General features: G+C 37.5%; 2 protein-coding genes and 1 non-coding gene across 3 annotated transcripts; all 3 read right to left on the reverse strand.

Annotated features, from left to right (window-relative positions):
- Positions 1–4,242: 4,242 nt before the first annotated feature.
- LOC116114023 (14-3-3-like protein D) lies at positions 4,243–6,098 on the reverse strand. Its single transcript, XM_031400174.1, has 5 exons — positions 5,968–6,098; positions 5,068–5,374; positions 4,895–4,982; positions 4,611–4,720; positions 4,243–4,506 (listed from the first exon to the last, which is right to left on the reverse strand). Exons 1-5 carry the CDS (start codon positions 6,038–6,040, stop codon positions 4,338–4,340), a joined length of 747 nt encoding a protein of 248 aa, XP_031256034.1. The 5' UTR covers positions 6,041–6,098; the 3' UTR covers positions 4,243–4,337.
- A 2,771-nt stretch (positions 6,099–8,869) lies between these two features.
- LOC116114014 (heavy metal-associated isoprenylated plant protein 28-like) lies at positions 8,870–9,417 on the reverse strand. Its single transcript, XM_031400161.1, has 2 exons — positions 9,350–9,417; positions 8,870–9,229 (listed from the first exon to the last, which is right to left on the reverse strand). The coding sequence occupies exons 1-2, from the start codon at positions 9,414–9,416 to the stop codon at positions 8,886–8,888; spliced, it is 411 nt and encodes a 136-aa protein (XP_031256021.1). The 5' UTR covers position 9,417; the 3' UTR covers positions 8,870–8,885.
- A 6,660-nt stretch (positions 9,418–16,077) lies between these two features.
- Positions 16,078–16,184, reverse strand: LOC116114078. The gene has a single exon (XR_004125505.1). It is a non-coding gene; the product is annotated as a small nucleolar RNA R71 (small nucleolar RNA).
- Between the last annotated feature and the right edge of the window lie 358 nt (positions 16,185–16,542).

Genomic DNA, 16,542 nt, shown 5'->3' on the forward strand with positions numbered 1-16,542 from the left:
AAAGAGATCAAAAAAAATTTTAAAAACCCTAAATATCTCTCTTGGCTTAATTCTTCTTTTACCTTAGTGTAGATACTCTTTTGTTTAATTTCTCTTAAAATTAAAAGTCTCCAAGATTGCTAAGGACTTAAGGTAACAAGTTATACCTTACTTGTTTTTAATTTGATTGACTTTTTTTTTTTTTTTTTTGGCAAAATACTAATATACATATTATAGTATCACATGTATCATTCTCCATGCATTCCAGCTTTCAGTACAATAGTCATCAAATGTCTTTAAAGTAAACTCACCAGCATTGTCCAAACGGATTGCTTTCATTGGGTAATCAAGAAAGTGTGCCCGTAATTTGATAATTTGTGCCAACAATCTAGCAAAGGAAACATTATGGGTAAATAGTAGACAAGCATGTGACCATTATACCGATGCGTCAATCAATACCATAAAATAGCGGAAAGGTTCACTTGGTGGATGAATAGGTCTACATATGTCCCCTTGAATTCTTTATAAAAATGATGGGCATTCTAGACCAACTTTAGTGATGGACTGCTTAAGTGCCAATTTCCCTTGTGAGCAAGCAATATAAGCACTCTCACTAGGTGACAACATCTTCAAGTTCTTTAATGGGTGTCTATGTGAGTTTTCTATGATCCTACGCATCATTGTAGATCCTGGGTGACCAAGATGGTCATGCCAAATTTTAAAAAGTTCAGGATTAGTGAACTTCTAATTTATGACTGCATAAATTTCAATATTTTCTAATACATGCTTTTAGCATGAAATATTAGCAATGATGTATAAAAACTCTCCATCCTTTTCACTTAAAGTTTCAATGTGGTATCCATTGAGCCGTATATCTTTGAAACTAAGCAAATTTCTTTTGGATTTGCTGGAATATAAAGCATCATAGATATTTAATTTAGTTCTACTTGGTTACATGAGTGTTGCTCTTCTAGAGCCCTCAATTATGTTTGCAGATCCTGATATAGTATTTATTTTAACCTCAGTTAAGGTCAAACCTGAGAAATATTTTCTATCCCGAAGGATGGTGTGCTTTGTTGCACTGTCTACTATACAAATGTCTCCATCATTACCGGATACCGATGTCTCAGTTTCAAAGTCCATCTAAAAACAAATTACATTGGTAAAGATGTTTACAGAACTTTATCTTTATGATATGGAACTTCAGGTCCATTTTTTGTCTCTGTTTTACAAACTTCATGCTTGTAATTAGTATTTAGAACTTCAACTTTTAAAACGATATTTATTTATTGAACTTCAAGTTCATTTATCGTAAATAAGATGGAAGTATAATTACTAACATTGGTTATCGAAAATATAATAAAAGCATATCCAACCATAAAGGTTGTATTCAACAAGAATAAACATATCCGTCCATGAAGGCGGTATTCAACAATAATAAATAGATCCAATCATAGAGGCAAAATTTAACAATAATAAATAGATTCGACCACAGAGACAAAATTTAACAATGATAAATAAATCCAACCAGAAAGACAAAATTTTAATAATAATAAATAAATCTAGACATAAAGACAAAAACAAAGATTAAAGAACACATGTAAGGTCAAAGTACGTACTTTCAATAGAAGTGCAACATTACATTTGTTAAGTTTTTCGTGTTGATAACATGTTGCAATTTTAGTGGTGCTATTTAGTAATAACTCAAGAAAAGTAAAGTAAATTTATAACTAGGACTAAAGTGAGAGAATTGAAAAATGTGATTGATATTGCGTAATCCCTCAAAAGTTTTGGATTGAAAAGAATGAATTGTATTGATTGGAATGAAAGGGATTGAGGGAATATTTATAGTCGTCACAACTCCCCACTTTCTAGGGCTGTTGAAATCCAGATATCCGATCCGAATAGGGCTTTTCCTGATCCGATCCGAATTTTCGGATCAGGCTATATATTGATCCGAATCTGATCCGAATTATGTGGATATCCGGTTTTACGGATATCCGATTATTCAAATCGGATAATCGGATATCCGAAATTGATCCGAATTTTAAGATTTTCTTATTAAAATCAAATAATTCAATCCTTAAGGCTAATAATGCTCCAAAGCCATATTGCAAGGACATATGCAATCCGTCACCAGTTAGAATGTGTCACATTTCATAGGAACAACATCAAAGTGAACAATAATAATAATCCAAGATGCAAGTAGTTTCAATGAACTTCAAACATAAGCAGCACAGAGGAAACCCAAAGAGCAGAAATGCTCCTGTGGCATTTACATCAAATTAGGGAAACACCTTAAGAGTAATCAGGCCAAGCCTCTACACTCCATTCGCCATCACAGTAAGTAAACGCGTGGATGAGTACAAGTAGGACCAATCATCATGTTTGGACATATCATGCTAACAATAAACCACACCATAATATGGCAATTTAAAAAGAAAAAGACAGCAAGCGAAAAACAAGGGGACTTTTTAAGTAAATGCTAGATTGACCATCAAGTCTTGCCCCTTGCCACCCAAACACGTAGCAAGACCAAGGTGCTCCAATTCATCACTGCACAAAAGGAAAAATATTATGTCAAACAGTGAAAAATAACAACAATAATTATTGCTTTGAAACAAGTATAACCCACCTCTGCATCCTCTGCCAGTTTGAATCAAACCCAGCCTCCATGAACCTTGTAATAGGTTTAAAACGCAAATCAATACTAATGAACAATAGAAGGTTTGTAACCGGGACAAAGAGAGAAGGCACCATATTACGGTGCCATTAACATCAAACTCAAACCAACATAAAAACAAAAACACCCATCAAATTGTACCATTAACAAACCATCACCAACAATAATAAAGAAATAAGAACCACGAAATCGCACCAGGCTATTACGGTGTGGCGGCAGTCGCACTAGGCTGTGACAACAATCGATTTGGGGCTTCAATCGTCAGAGAGACTGAGATCTGAGAGTGTTCGAGCGAGAGAGAGTGAGACACCGAGAGAGTTGAGCGAGAGAGACTGAGATCTGAGTTTGAGAGAGTTTTGAGTGACTATGTGTCTGTGTCTGTGCCGCTGTGAGTGTTCGAGCGAGAGAGACCGAGAGAGTCAGAGAGTTGAGCGAGAGAGACAGAGTGAGAGATTGAGATGAGATATGGTCTGAGAGAGTGAGAGGCTATGCGTGTTTGAGCGAGAGAGACAGTGAGAGACTGAGACGAGATCTGGTCTGAGAGAGTGAGACTGGTTGAGGCTGTGCGTGACTGCGTGTTCGAGCGAGAGAGACAGAGAGTGAGAGAGTTGACTTAATTGTGTATTTGTGTTAGACTGTTAGTGTTAGGGTTATTTTAATTTTTAAAACTCAAAACGACGTAGTTTAGCAAAATCCGGATCGGATACGAATATCTGATTTTTTAACAATCCCGATCCGAATATTCAGATTTTTTTAAATTACGATCCGTATCCGATCCGAATTTTTGGATATCCAATTTTTCTGGAGCGGAATGGATTAGGATTGGATATCGAATTTTTTTGCACAGCCCTACCACTTTCACCGCCTCAAAGTAACAAAGGCAGTGGATGGACACCCTCTTCTTTTACAACAGTAAAATGTATTGAATAAGTTTTACAAGTTGATGGGTTATGTTGGGTATAAAATAAATAAAGCCCAAAAACTTATGCAAGGTCTACGGGGCAAAATCCAAAAACATAATGGGTTAAGGCCATATGCCAGGGCCCAAAAAGATGAAGAAGAGTTAATAGTTATAAATGAAAAAGATTCATAGCTGGGAAAGATAGGGAAATGTTTATTTTAAATTCGAATCCTAGGATTATTAATAAGAGATAATAATTGAAGGTTTATTTGGTCATTAACTTCAACGTCTCGAGGGATTAATTGAGGTGCTCGCAAACTGGTCTAAACACCTCGAATACCCAAAAAANAACTCACGTAAACATATAGCACATTGAAAAATCAATCATCTCCATCAAGTTCACAGATAGCAAATTTGTATACCTTCTGCATCTCATTCTATTAAATCAGTCCACATATCCAAGTTTTACTCTTTGTGAGATGACATAGCAAATATGTCATAACACAAAAAACACTAGTCTCCACAAATTATCACACGCATGAGAACAAACAACACAAAATCCATATACCTTAAAACAATCAAATAAGGTAAAAATATAGAAAACTGTATAAGCAAGAAGTCTCAAAACAAATGAAGCTTGAAATCATTTGAAGAAATCATACTTGAAAAAAAAAAAAGAGAGCCAAATCTAGATGCAACTATCAGAAAACATAAAACTTCATCAACGAAACTATCAAAGAGTAATCACACATCTGAACTAAAGTTTAACTGCAACTAAGTCCTCAACAAATCACCTCCATCTTCTGGGATATCAGAAGTCCATAAAGTGAGGTTGTCCCTAAGAAGCTGCATAATTAAGGTGCTATCTTTGTACGACTCCTCATTCAGGGTGTCCAGTTCTGAAATAGCTTCATCAAAAGCTTGCTTTGCAAGGTGGCAAGCCCTGAGAAAACAAGGGGAGAATTAAAAAATCAGCTTCTATGTCGAACAAAAAGATGCAAGAACAGAATTCTATATTAACTACAGCGAGAAGAGCTTCTTACAAACCTTTCAGGGGAATTCATGATCTCATAATAGAAGACTGAGAAATTCAATGCCAAACCCAATCGGATAGGATGTGTAGGAGGCAAATCAGCCTCTGCAGCACTTGTAGCTTTCTGCAAATAGATAAAAATAGAAATAAACTTTACTTCAAATGGGAGAAACATTATACAATGCGGCAATACTATAGTTCACTCAAAATAAATCAGGAAAAAGAGAAGGGAGTGACCATTAGTTTATTTACACACTCAAACCATGACTGTAAAAAGTTATTAAGAGTTCAATAGTACCTCATATGCTTTCATTGAATTAGCAGCAACCTCTTTCTTTTCATCACCAACCTTGAATTCAGCAAGATATCGGTAATAATCTCCTTTCCTGCATCAATGAACAAAATCCTCAAACTCTGGAAACAGACATACACATTACACAACCAAAACCTTGGCAGTGTATGATCCCTCACATCTTATAGAAGAACACAGATGTTTCACCAGCAGATGCTGAAGGGATGAGGTGCTCATCAATGACAGTCATAATATCATTGCAAATGCTTGTGAGCTCAGATTCAACTTTCTGTCTGTACTCCTTGATCCGCTTTGCATTCACTTCATTTCCTTTTGCTTCTTCCTTTTGCTCAATTGATGAAAGTATCCTCCATGATGCTCTTCGAGCACCAATCACATTCTTGTACCCAACAGAGAGCAAGTTGCGCTCTTCAACGGTCAACTCAACATCAAGCTTTGCAACATTTTTCATTGCATCCACCATTTCTGCCCAATTGTCCAGGAAAAAAAACAGGTACAAATAAATCAAAGAATAACAAGATTTAATTCTCTAATTTATAGATATGGACATATAGCAAATAAACAGATTTTATCTTCAGATGAGAGATCACTCTACTGCAGAGAGCAATTCACCATAGCATAACACGGAAACACAGGTGAAATTCATCGACGCAAAAAAACTTTCCAGAAGCTATTTTCTATTAAAAAAAAAAGAGGCTACAATTTTTGTTATTAATTATTTTAATCCAGATCCTAATAAAGAATAGTGTAGTATGCATCAGATAAAAGGAGCCTCAAAAAGAATCTATTTTCAGGCGATATCTCTTGTCAAATCGGGCAAAGGTATAACAGTTGATCCATGCATAACTCCAAAATACACTCAATAACATCCATTCAAGTTTTTTGTAAGTGTTTTTCAACAATTAAAAGCAAAAAAACCGCAAACACAAAATTTCAACTAACTTTCCCTTCCTTGAACTTCATCAAAATCAAAGCAACTAAAATCGATATTGACTTTAAACAGCCGAAAAAAATAAAACACACAGAGAAAGAGCAAGAAAAGTGCTGTGAATTCTAACCGTCGTAGCGCTCAGCCTGTTCAGCGAGCTTGGCGACGTAGACGTAGTTTTCGCGATCTTTAGAGGAAGCCATGGCCGATCTCTGAGAGAGAGATTAGGGTTTTGATATAGGTCTCTAGAGATTCTTCTCTCTTTCTTTGCTATTGCTAGAACCAGTGTTGTTGCATAAGTCTTTACGTTCGAGATTTTGTTTACTTATATAATTAATTTCCGGTTTTAACTCGTTTAGTACAATTATTTGAATTTAAGTTGATGCTTAATTGCGGATTAGGACAAGAATCAGCGAATCACAACATGGCACGTTCATTGTTCGTTACCAGTATTGAATTAAAATAATAATTTGTACTTTTACCGTCGAGTATATGGTATGGTCCAATCATCATTTCTTTCCTTCGTTGGGATAGCCGTGGACCAATTCCACTTCACAAATTCATTATTAGAATTGTTGGTTGAAAGTGTTTTTGAATTGTATTTCTCAGTGTATTTTATATTATCGGTTTAAATAAATAAATGGCATTAAAAAGAGGCACTTTCTATTGCTTTTTAAGGGCAGTAGTTGGATAAATGATAATTACATTAAAATAGTAACAGTTGATAAGATAATTCGGGAATAAATAAAATATATGGTATAAAGGTAGGTGGGCTTTTGAAATTGAAAATAATAGAAAATTGATTGTTTGGACAAAATGGTAGGTGAAACAAGAGATCAAACATGGTAGGTGCCGAGTCATTACATTCGCTTGAATATAATGAGACTCGTATTTAAGAATGAAAGGGATTGTATTTTACAGTGTCACACCCATCTAAAGCTACTCAATTTTTCATCTGTTGTACCCACTTTGAAAATGTGTGCATATAATTATATAAATTAAATGAAAAAACTATAGTATACTAATCCTGGACTTAATTTCTGTATGAATACTTGGGACAATGTATTATTGTAAATGAAAAATCTAATAATAGCACCTTCTGAAACGAGCGGAGGATTTGACGTAACCTTGGTGGCCACATTTTGTTTGATTTGGGGTGTTAGTGCCGTGAGTGAGCAGCGACGAGTCAATGGTAATATTATGAGGTGGCTTGAAAAAAAATTGGTTTCAGATATGATAAATTGGGCCACTTGTGAGGTGATTGGCCATTTGCTGTGTGAGTAAATTACTTTTTCCCACTCAAGGTTTGCTTTAACGATTTTTCCACAGAAAATGTTTTGAAATACCACTTTTCCACCCAAAGTTTACATTCCATTAAATATATAAAATACATTTCACTTTCTCAGTCGACGTTTGATGAGTTACCATGAGCCAGGGTGAGAAAGGTTTTGTAGAGTGGAGACCAATGGATCGAATAGTGGTGACCGATTGAATATTCTCTATTAGAATCAGTTGGAAATCAATCGAAAATCAGGAAACCTTACCTTTGCGGTGGCCGATAATCAGCGAAAAATCAGGTACCAAAATGAGAGAGGTTTTATAGAGAGGAGATTGGAGGTTTAAATGATGGTGACAGAGAGAATTTTTGCCATTGGAATAAGTCAAAATCGGCTTTAGATAGTAACAGAATATTAACTTTGGGTGAGAAAGTGGTATTTTAAAAATTTTTGGGTGAAAAAGTGCTATATAGGCAAACCTTGGGTGGGAAAAGGTCATTTTCTCTTGGCCGTGTTGAGCACTGACTCGGATTCTATGTGCGAGGTACATAAATCATTATATGTTTTGGATTTTATGAAGGAATCATCATTCTCTTATCTTTATTTTCAGAACTTTTTTTGCCCGTCATACAAGGGCTTGCTTGAGACGAGAAAAATATTAAAGTATTGTTGTCAGATTAAAAATTGACCTAGGTTTAAGGATAACTAGTGAAATCATGTATGTACATGTATATATATACACAAGTTACAAACAATAGTAATTAAGACAAATTGAATGATTGGTTCAACTAAGTAAGAAGAGTGCATCTTATATCGATTCACTTGTGATTTTTTCAGCATATATATATATATATATGTATGCTTAAAAAATCAGAGTCGATGCGAGCTTACGTTAACAAACGTCAATCAGAGTTCAAAAAGGTTTTTTGCCGTCTAGGAGTTGTCACATCGTTCAAAGACAGAAAAAGTATGGTTGTTATCAACTTGGCGGACTCAGGTTTTGTCTATGAGTGGATAGGAGTCGCCCACATGTCTAAGCCCTACGCAATTTAAGGATATCTCCTATGTAATCAACCAATGGGAAGTGCGGTAAGAATTGTACTACACATGCCCACTTGCAGATTTGTAATCATTACCCTGAAATCTTTTTACTATAAATAGAAGGTTCCCCCTCTCATTTTTGGGATTCTGATAAAAAAAACATGCATTTTGATTGTAACATTTTATTCTCAGAACATAGATAACTTACGAGAAAGAGATTGACTTGATATTCTCTCTGAATAATCAGTCATTTGTACCTCTACTCGCTGTTCATTATACGCGACCTCTTGTAACCTTATATATATATATAAGAACAGTGGACATAGGATTCACTTTAAACATCTGAACCATTTTAAAAATCATCTTCCATTTGCTTCATTGCATTTTTTATTCACGTGTAATTTCTAAGTCAGTTTAGCGTTTTACACGTGTGAATAATTGATGTTAAAATCTAGCATCAACATCTTAGAACTTATAGTTAAATTGAAAAAAAAAAATGTTAGATCTACATCTAATTAGTATTTATATTGTGAGCTAAGGAATCAATAAAATTCCAGCTTCTGGACTCTGCAACTCATATATTATTTTGAATTCATGATTCGATCAAGATGAAAGGAGATACATAGTATTATTGTAAGCGGTTATCAATTCTTCAATCAAGATCAATTTTGGGGGAAAATATAAAAAAGGGTACAATATAACTTATCACTCTTTTTGAATAGTTGATGGATCACATTATAGAACAAGCATGGGGGTTCTCATCACTAAACGATGCGCCTGTTTGATGAGAGAAGACGGAAGACTGAGCAGTATAATTGTAATAGGCGGCATTCTGGCTATCATATCCATGTTTGTAGTAGTTGTAAGAAGAAGAAGGCTGGGGGGCATAGTGGTTCACTGGACCATTACATTCGTGTTGATTAAATAAACTGTTATTATCTGGATTGTATGGTAGCTGCCATAGCTCCGCTCTCCGGCCGGTCTTCCGGACTGTTTTCAGAACCTTCTTCTGCTCAGCCCATCCGGTAACCGTCACTTTTTGCATTGCCATGTCTATGTCTATGTCTTCCACGCCTGAGGAGAAATAAAATGATTAGTTCAAAAAAAGAGTTTACGCAGCTCAATGAAGATGAATAATATGCATGTCGGTGTGGCGTATATATATTGTGTTTGATTGGCGATATATATGTATACCTTTTAGTTTCTGAAGAGCACTTCTGACCTTGCTCTCGCAACCGGCGCAGTCCATGTGTACTCTCATCTCTGTGATCTGAGTAAAACAGGCAATTCAATTAAACCCTATTTTATAAGCTAATCTTATAGACTGATTCAAGGATAGATGTTGCTTACCGTCGACATCTTGCTGGCTGGAAGTGCTTTACAGAATTTACTGCCTTTTGGAGGTTTACAAAGTTGTGTTGTGTGTGATCTATATATTTCACAATGAGGGATGGATGGATGTATAAATGTGAGAGACGTTTAAGGTAATGTTTGTATATATATACACTACTTCTAAAGCGTATGTCCACTCTGTCTATTTCTCCTTTCCATGGGTTAATTTCCTTCTTCTTCCTTTTTTCCTTATCGTGGTTTGGTTAGTTTATGATTTATGGCACCGACTGTTTTCTTTAAGGGGACATTAATTTCTTTGGATGGTAGTTGACCCAGTTATACTCCAATAGAAGACTGCCACATGGTATACCTTGCATGGGCATCCACCGTGTAGCACTTGATATAACGTTACATTCCCAACAGGAGGACCTTGACTTTCTAGACTTGTACAATAAAACACTCAACGATCATGAATACAAAACTAAGTTAATTAATTAAAGAGAGAACAACATTTTCCCACCCAAGGTTTGGCGAAGCGACACTTTCCCACCTGTCAAGTTTCAAAATAACACTTTCACATCCTGCGTCAGGTTCTGTTAGTATTTTTTATTAATATTTAACTGAAAAGATAAAAATACCCTAAAATAGTTTATTTCTTAATTAGTTTATTATAAATTAAAATTTAGTTAAGTCAAAGTTTTTACTCGATTATTTTTTAATTCAAATGTAAAGATATCTTATTTCCTTTGTTTATTTCATTAATTAAGAATATTAATTTTCTATGTTAATTAGTAAAAATAAAAAATATTATATTATAAATTTAGTAGATTATTGAATAATAGTTATGAGATATTGATGATATTATAAAAAAATAAATATTAAGGTCATTTAATTTTAAACAATTCTATAGAATTACTTCTAACTTTTTAGGTAGGGTTAACAATTTTTTTTTTAATATTTAACTTTTTAGCTAATTAAAAAATAATAAAAAATTTATAAAGTTAAATATTTCAGGTATTTTTATTTTTTCAATAAAATATTAACAAAAGACATAACATAACCTAATAAAGGGTGAAAAAGTGTCATTTTGAAACTTAAAGGGTAACCTTGGGTGGAAAAATGCCGTTCTCCCTTTGTTAAAGCTGAATTAGTGCACATGGTAGCAACCCTCTATAATCGGATCATGCCTAATCTTTCCGCGGACAGTTTGGGAAAAAAGAACAATATTTAGTACAAACAGAAGCAATTATTAGAGATTACTTATAAGCAAATAGAATATGTGACTTTTTCTTTAATCCAACAAGAAGAGCAGTTAGTAGTATAAACGTAATCTTTATAAGCAAATGGAGATTACTTATTGTTCAGACTTCAGATCATGGCTTCAAGTTGACGGCTATGCCTAAATAAGTAAAAGTACCAAATTAATAACACTGATACTGTGGTACATGTGCTCACATGGCTTTTTGACATCTCATCTTTACCATCTCCAACTCCAAGCCGCCGACCTCCTAAATTATTAATAAGATGAACCAGAGCACCTCTTCATCATAATTTAATTTTAAATGACGTAATAGCATGATGTTGATACAAAAATCTTTACCAACCAACAAGATCCGATCGACCTTGTCGGGATCAGAACGGATGTGTGCGTGATTATGGGCAATCAGTTATGAGTAAACAAAAATGCTAGAAAATAAATGGCAAGAAGGACTTTTAAAGTGGTTCGGCGAAGTTTAACAGCCTACATCCACTGTGTTTTGCTTATTTGTTGTGAGAGCTTACAATAGAACTTCTAAACTAGAATTTGGTATCCCCCTTCTCATCGTTTTAGGGGATATATATACAAGATTTACATAAAGGAAAAAGCGAAAATAAAGGGATTACAATTGATTGGGACTGCAACTCTGATATTCTCGCGATTAGGCGCTAAGATTGCGCAAAGATTGTTGTTAATCTAATCTTTCCCATAATATCTGGGATCTGAAGTTATCTGGGAATTGATTGAATGATCATTCGGGTTCTCTGCGACTAGCTTGTGCTAGGTTGAGCTATGGCTCAATGAGCTTATGCTGGGTTGATCAATCATAGTCACCGAGATCATTCTAGGTCGAGCTATATCCTCGCGTCGACTCGAGCTTGGTGGAAAAACCACACACAACATCTGCCCCCTAGTGTTCGATGCTCGTTCCGAGCTTCGGAGACTATCACTCGATCGGACACTAAGCTCAGCTTTAGTAGTGAGTCTTTGAGAGTATGCTCGATCGGGCTTCCACGGTCGATCTTACGTCCGGTTGACGTTCCTCACACTTGGACATTATTACCTGCGCCACTTATCAAAACTCAGAATACAAAAAGGTCAGGGTATACATGTAATTTTCACGTGGTCGTGTTGCATTAAATGCGGCAGCCTTTGTCAGTTAAGTTTCGTCGCGCGTGGTCGATGACAACTATTCACGCGCGAAGTTGAGAAGTCGTGTGGCGACAGTTATCATTTCCGACGATTTGTCGCACCTCGTGGATGGTCGACACGTGACCATGTCTAAAGGCTGAGATTGCTCGACGGACAAAAGGCTAGGATCGATTATGATTCAATGGTCGAGATTGAACTTCGCCCTCTCGTCTTCCATGCAAAAACCACTATAAAAGGTGGCGAATATTCAGAACAACTATTCTGAGAATTCTTCCACCCTCTTGCTTTTCTCTTGCTGTTGCTCTCTCGTCGTCGCGGTAGACTTTTTTGCAAGTTTTCAGTGTACTTTAATCCGATAAGATTTATTTCCCTTCTTTACTTACTTTTCTGACTTTTGTGCCAAAGGGTGGCCACTATAGTGGCCACATTGGTTGTTTTGAGATTTTAGTAGGGTTTTTGGGGTGCGTTTCCGGCGGTCTCGGGTGTTAAAAAGGGTTTAACTGCGATAGGCGCCGGTGTCCTAGGTAGGTCGCTTGACTTTATTGTGTTGCACGAGCTACTCTGGGTGCCTGAGATGGGAGCGAATGTGGAATGATCGCCGTGTTGTTCTAGCTATAACACATACTCGCTTCTTTTTTTAGGTACCCAAAGTCGAGCTTTGACCATGTCTTTGTCTAGTAGTTGCACAATAAACCGAATGTTTGACTTACCAGTTGGCTCGGGAGTATTGGGGGACGTGTCCCCCGAGATATCTAAAGAGTTCGTCACCAGAAGCTTGGACCCCAACGCTACCGGCTTGTCCGACCGTGCTTCGATCCAACTGGCTTAATCTCCACCGTCTCTAGTTCACAGGCTGTGGAAAGAGCCCTAATTCTAGATCACCCTCGGGGATCTTGAGCGCATTAGGGCAGCCTATGTGCCGCAGCTCAACCTGATGGCCCCAGGGGAACATTCTTGGAAGAACCCTCCAGCCGGATGGGTGGCTACTTCCGAGACTCTCCTCAGGTGTGGGGTATCCATCCCCCCACACTCCTTCACTGACAAAGTGTTGAAGAGGTTCGACATAACCCATCTTCAACTAACAACCAACTCCTACTTGATCATTACCGGTGTATACATCGCATACATGATCGCCGAGCTAGGCGAGCCGTCCGTCGAGAAGCTTGTACACTTGTACATGCTCAAAAAGGTGCAAGGCCAAATGTACTACTTTTCCAAGGCGAGGAAGGTAAGTTTCAAGGATCTGATCGATGTCTCGAAAAAGGTCCCACACTAGGACTCCCAATTCTTCTTCTACGAAGCCCGGACGAGCAACGTTTCCGCTTCGGAAGCGAGTAAGGCCTTGGTCACTTGTGTATGCGATGATGAATTTTGAACTTAGTTTCATTATTTAATTGACTTTCTTTTCATTGCAGTTAACGTCGAGCAGAACTATCTCCCTGCAACGAGCTTGCAGAGGCTGCGACGTTTCAACGATCTTCTTGATAGCTCGCGCAACATCCACAAGCTTCTTACGCTTCCATACCTCAAGGCGTACAACTTTTGTAGGAACGAGGCTAGATTTTTAGTGCTCTTGGAGAAAGGCAAGTTTTTGCTTGCTCGCGTTCAATTTCCCATGCAAATTGATCGCTAACGCGTTTTCCTTCTTTTTTTTTCTTGCAGACATGTGGGCTGAAAAACCCAAGGGCCTTAAAAAGAAAATGACAGCAACGACGGATTCCTAGAAGGCGTCGACTGCCTCGGTGACAAAACAGCCTGCGAATGTCACTGGCACGACGCGCGCTAGGGGCGAGCTGGTGGAGGCCCCCAGCGCAAAGAAGTCCGCGACCGCTTCCAAGGTGGTTGGCGAGAAAAGTGTCACCGGGTCCCCTAAAGGGCCAGTGTAGAAGACACTCGAGCCAACTAGAGGCTCGAGAAAAGGTAAAGCACCCAAGTAGCACGATGGCTCGAGGAAGAAAAAGGTGAGCGAGCCTCATGGGGGCTCGAGTAAAGAGGTCGCCATGCATGCTGGCGGCCTTCAGAAGAGCGCATCTAAAAGCGTGACTAAGAAGAAGCCCACTTCTGTAGGTGTGATAGCTGCTCCAGGGGGAAGTAAACCTGGCCCGTCCAAGCCAAAGGACGAGGGGACAGACGCCAAGAACGAGGTCGCGGTCGATGCTCTGATCGACCAACTCCTCGACCATATCAGTGTCAGGGCTGCGATGGCCAGAGATTGCGTCACCCTTGATAATCCGAGGATTATACTAGTTTATTTAAGCTTTTAAGTCGGATTTTAGATACTTCTTAGTTTATTTTTGCCTGAATTGCTACTTAATTCCTTAAATTTCGTGTTTAAGGTTAAAATGGACATTTTGAGCGAATAAAGACAGATTTGGAGTTTTTGGACTCAGAAGCAAGCGGAGGGCAATTCTGTAATTTCAGAATTCTTCAAGAAGCTTCGCCGCGGCGAAATGAGCCAGTTACGCACCAGATTCAGCTCTTTTGTCGCTGCGATGAGATTCCTTCTTCGCCGCGGTGAAGTCTGCATTTTCCAGTTTTTGTAAAACGCACAGTTTCGTTTTTAGGCTAAGTTTTAGGATTTTGGGCGAGGTATAAAAGAAATACTTAGTCTTTTTGTTGAGGGCGTTCGTGGAGAGATAGAAAACAGTTTTTACATTTTCTTAGATTTAGTTTTGAGTGATTTTGGATTAAACAAAGTGTGAAGATTCGAGGTGAAACCAGTGGATTCGTCAATTGGGGAGATTCTTTTCCTTTTCTCTTGTGTCCATGATGTTGAACTTAGAATTTTTCGTTTCTTTTAATTGTTTTATTGATTTAGCCATGAACTAACCTATTTTGGGTTAGGGTTTTGATGTAGTTCAGATTCTAATGGGTTAGAGAGTTGATGATTACTAATTTCATATGATTTTGCTTTGATTGTGTGATTATTCTGTATTTATTATTTTTATGTGATGAACATGATGAGATTGAGAGATAATTCAGTTAAGCTTCTTGGGTAATCACCATTGTATTATTGGATGCTAGAGATAGATTCAAGAACCAATGAAATCAATCTAGGATTCTTGTGCTTAATGAGCTTAGATTTATTAACTTTCAATTTGTTGGGTGCGGAAGGTTAATAGGGAAGAGTAGGAAAACATAGCCTGAGAAGGTATGTTGGACACCTTAGAGAGTTCGATTTACAATCAATGCATGTGAATATGAATTTAGTTTAATTCTTTAGGTTTAACCCATAGAGTCCGAATGAAGTCAAAACCCTACCCGTTTGTTTGAATTGATTTTATCCCGTTTTAAATCTTGCTTTCATAGTTTAATTTTATTTTAGTAAAATTTTGTTTTAGTTATAGTTTAAATTGCTCCCTTAAATCCAAAAGAATTCGATTGCTTCAACTTGAAAACGGTAGAAAACTTAGTGCTTAGCAACAATCCTCGTGGGAACGATACTCACTCATCACTCTATTACTTGTGCGACTAGTATACTTGCTACATTTGCATGTTGTAGGAAACACGCATCAAGTTTTTGGCGCCGTTGCCGGGGATGCCGGGGATTGAGTTTTAAGTTAACATTGAGTTTTTCTATAGTTAGCTAGATTGGAGTTTTAATTTTTGTTTTCAATTTTCAGTTGGTTTGTGATCTCACTTTCTTTCGTTTTATTTTGTGCAGTTTATGCGAAGAGTAAGACGTCGGCCAGTGGTTCCTATTGATCTTAAGATTGAGAGAATCGCCAGACGACTTAACAGAGAGAGAAGAGAAAGAGAAGATATAGTGGTTGAAACGGAAGAAATCGCTGTTGAAATGGCAGAACCAGAAAACATGACACTAAGGGAATTCTCAGTTCCCACGGTTAATGGCAATGGTTCGAGCATTACGAGACCAGCAGTCCAAGCCAACACATTTGAAATAAAGTCGACAATCATCCAGATGATCCAGTAGTTGGTAAGGTTTAATGGTGATTTGAAGGAAGATCTGAATCAGCATATTGCGAACTTCTTGGAAATTTGTGACACCTTCAAGTCGAACGGAGTGTCAGATGATGCCATTACGTTGAGGTTATTCCCATTCTCATTGGGGGATAAAGCAAAAGGGTGGTTAATGGCACTACCATCGGGAACTATCACAACATGGAATGATCTAGCACAGAAGTTCCTGACCAAGTTCTTTCCTCCAGCAAAATCAGCAAAACTGAGAAATGATATCACATCATTTCTACAAGAAGAATCAAAGTCATTATATGAGGCTTGGGAGAGGTACAAGGAATTGATGAGGAAATGTCCACACCATGGGTTGCCAGTTTGGCTTCCAGTCTAAACATTCTACAATGGACTAACAAGTAACGTGCAAACCATGGTGAATGCAGCATCGGGAGGAGCTTTGTAGAATAAGACACCAGAGGAAGCTTATGAGTTGCTTGAGGTTTTGGCAAGCAACAACTATCAAAGACCAAATGAGAGAGTGATATCAAGAAAATCTAAGGGTCTTCATGAAGTTGATGCATTCACAGCCATCTTAGCCCAACTCACGGCACTTTAGAAACAGTTGGGAAGTATGCAGGTAAACTCTATTCAAGCACCTCAACTAACTTGTGATTTTTGTGCAGGAAACCATGTGAGCAGTGAGTGTCAAGTGGGGAACACGTTTGCTTCG

Source organism: Pistacia vera, unplaced genomic scaffold, assembly GCF_008641045.1.
Source record: "Pistacia vera cultivar Batoury unplaced genomic scaffold, PisVer_v2 Contig7, whole genome shotgun sequence".
NCBI lineage: Eukaryota > Viridiplantae > Streptophyta > Magnoliopsida > Sapindales > Anacardiaceae > Pistacia > Pistacia vera.

Coding starts and splice junctions, on each gene's coding strand:
- LOC116114023 (XM_031400174.1), bottom strand. CDS start 6,040: ATGGCTTCCTCTAAAGATCGCGAAAACTACGTCTACGTCGCCAAGCTC. Junction 4,983..5,067: donor TCTGTGTTCTTCTATAAGAT/GTGAGGGATCAT, acceptor TCATTGATGCAG/GAAAGGAGATTATTACCGAT. Junction 4,721..4,894: donor ATTCAATGAAAGCATATGAG/GTACTATTGAAC, acceptor ATCTATTTGCAG/AAAGCTACAAGTGCTGCAGA.
- LOC116114014 (XM_031400161.1), bottom strand. CDS start 9,416: ATGAGAGTACACATGGACTGCGCCGGTTGCGAGAGCAAGGTCAGAAGT. Junction 9,230..9,349: donor TGCTCTTCAGAAACTAAAAG/GTATACATATAT, acceptor ATTTCTCCTCAG/GCGTGGAAGACATAGACATA.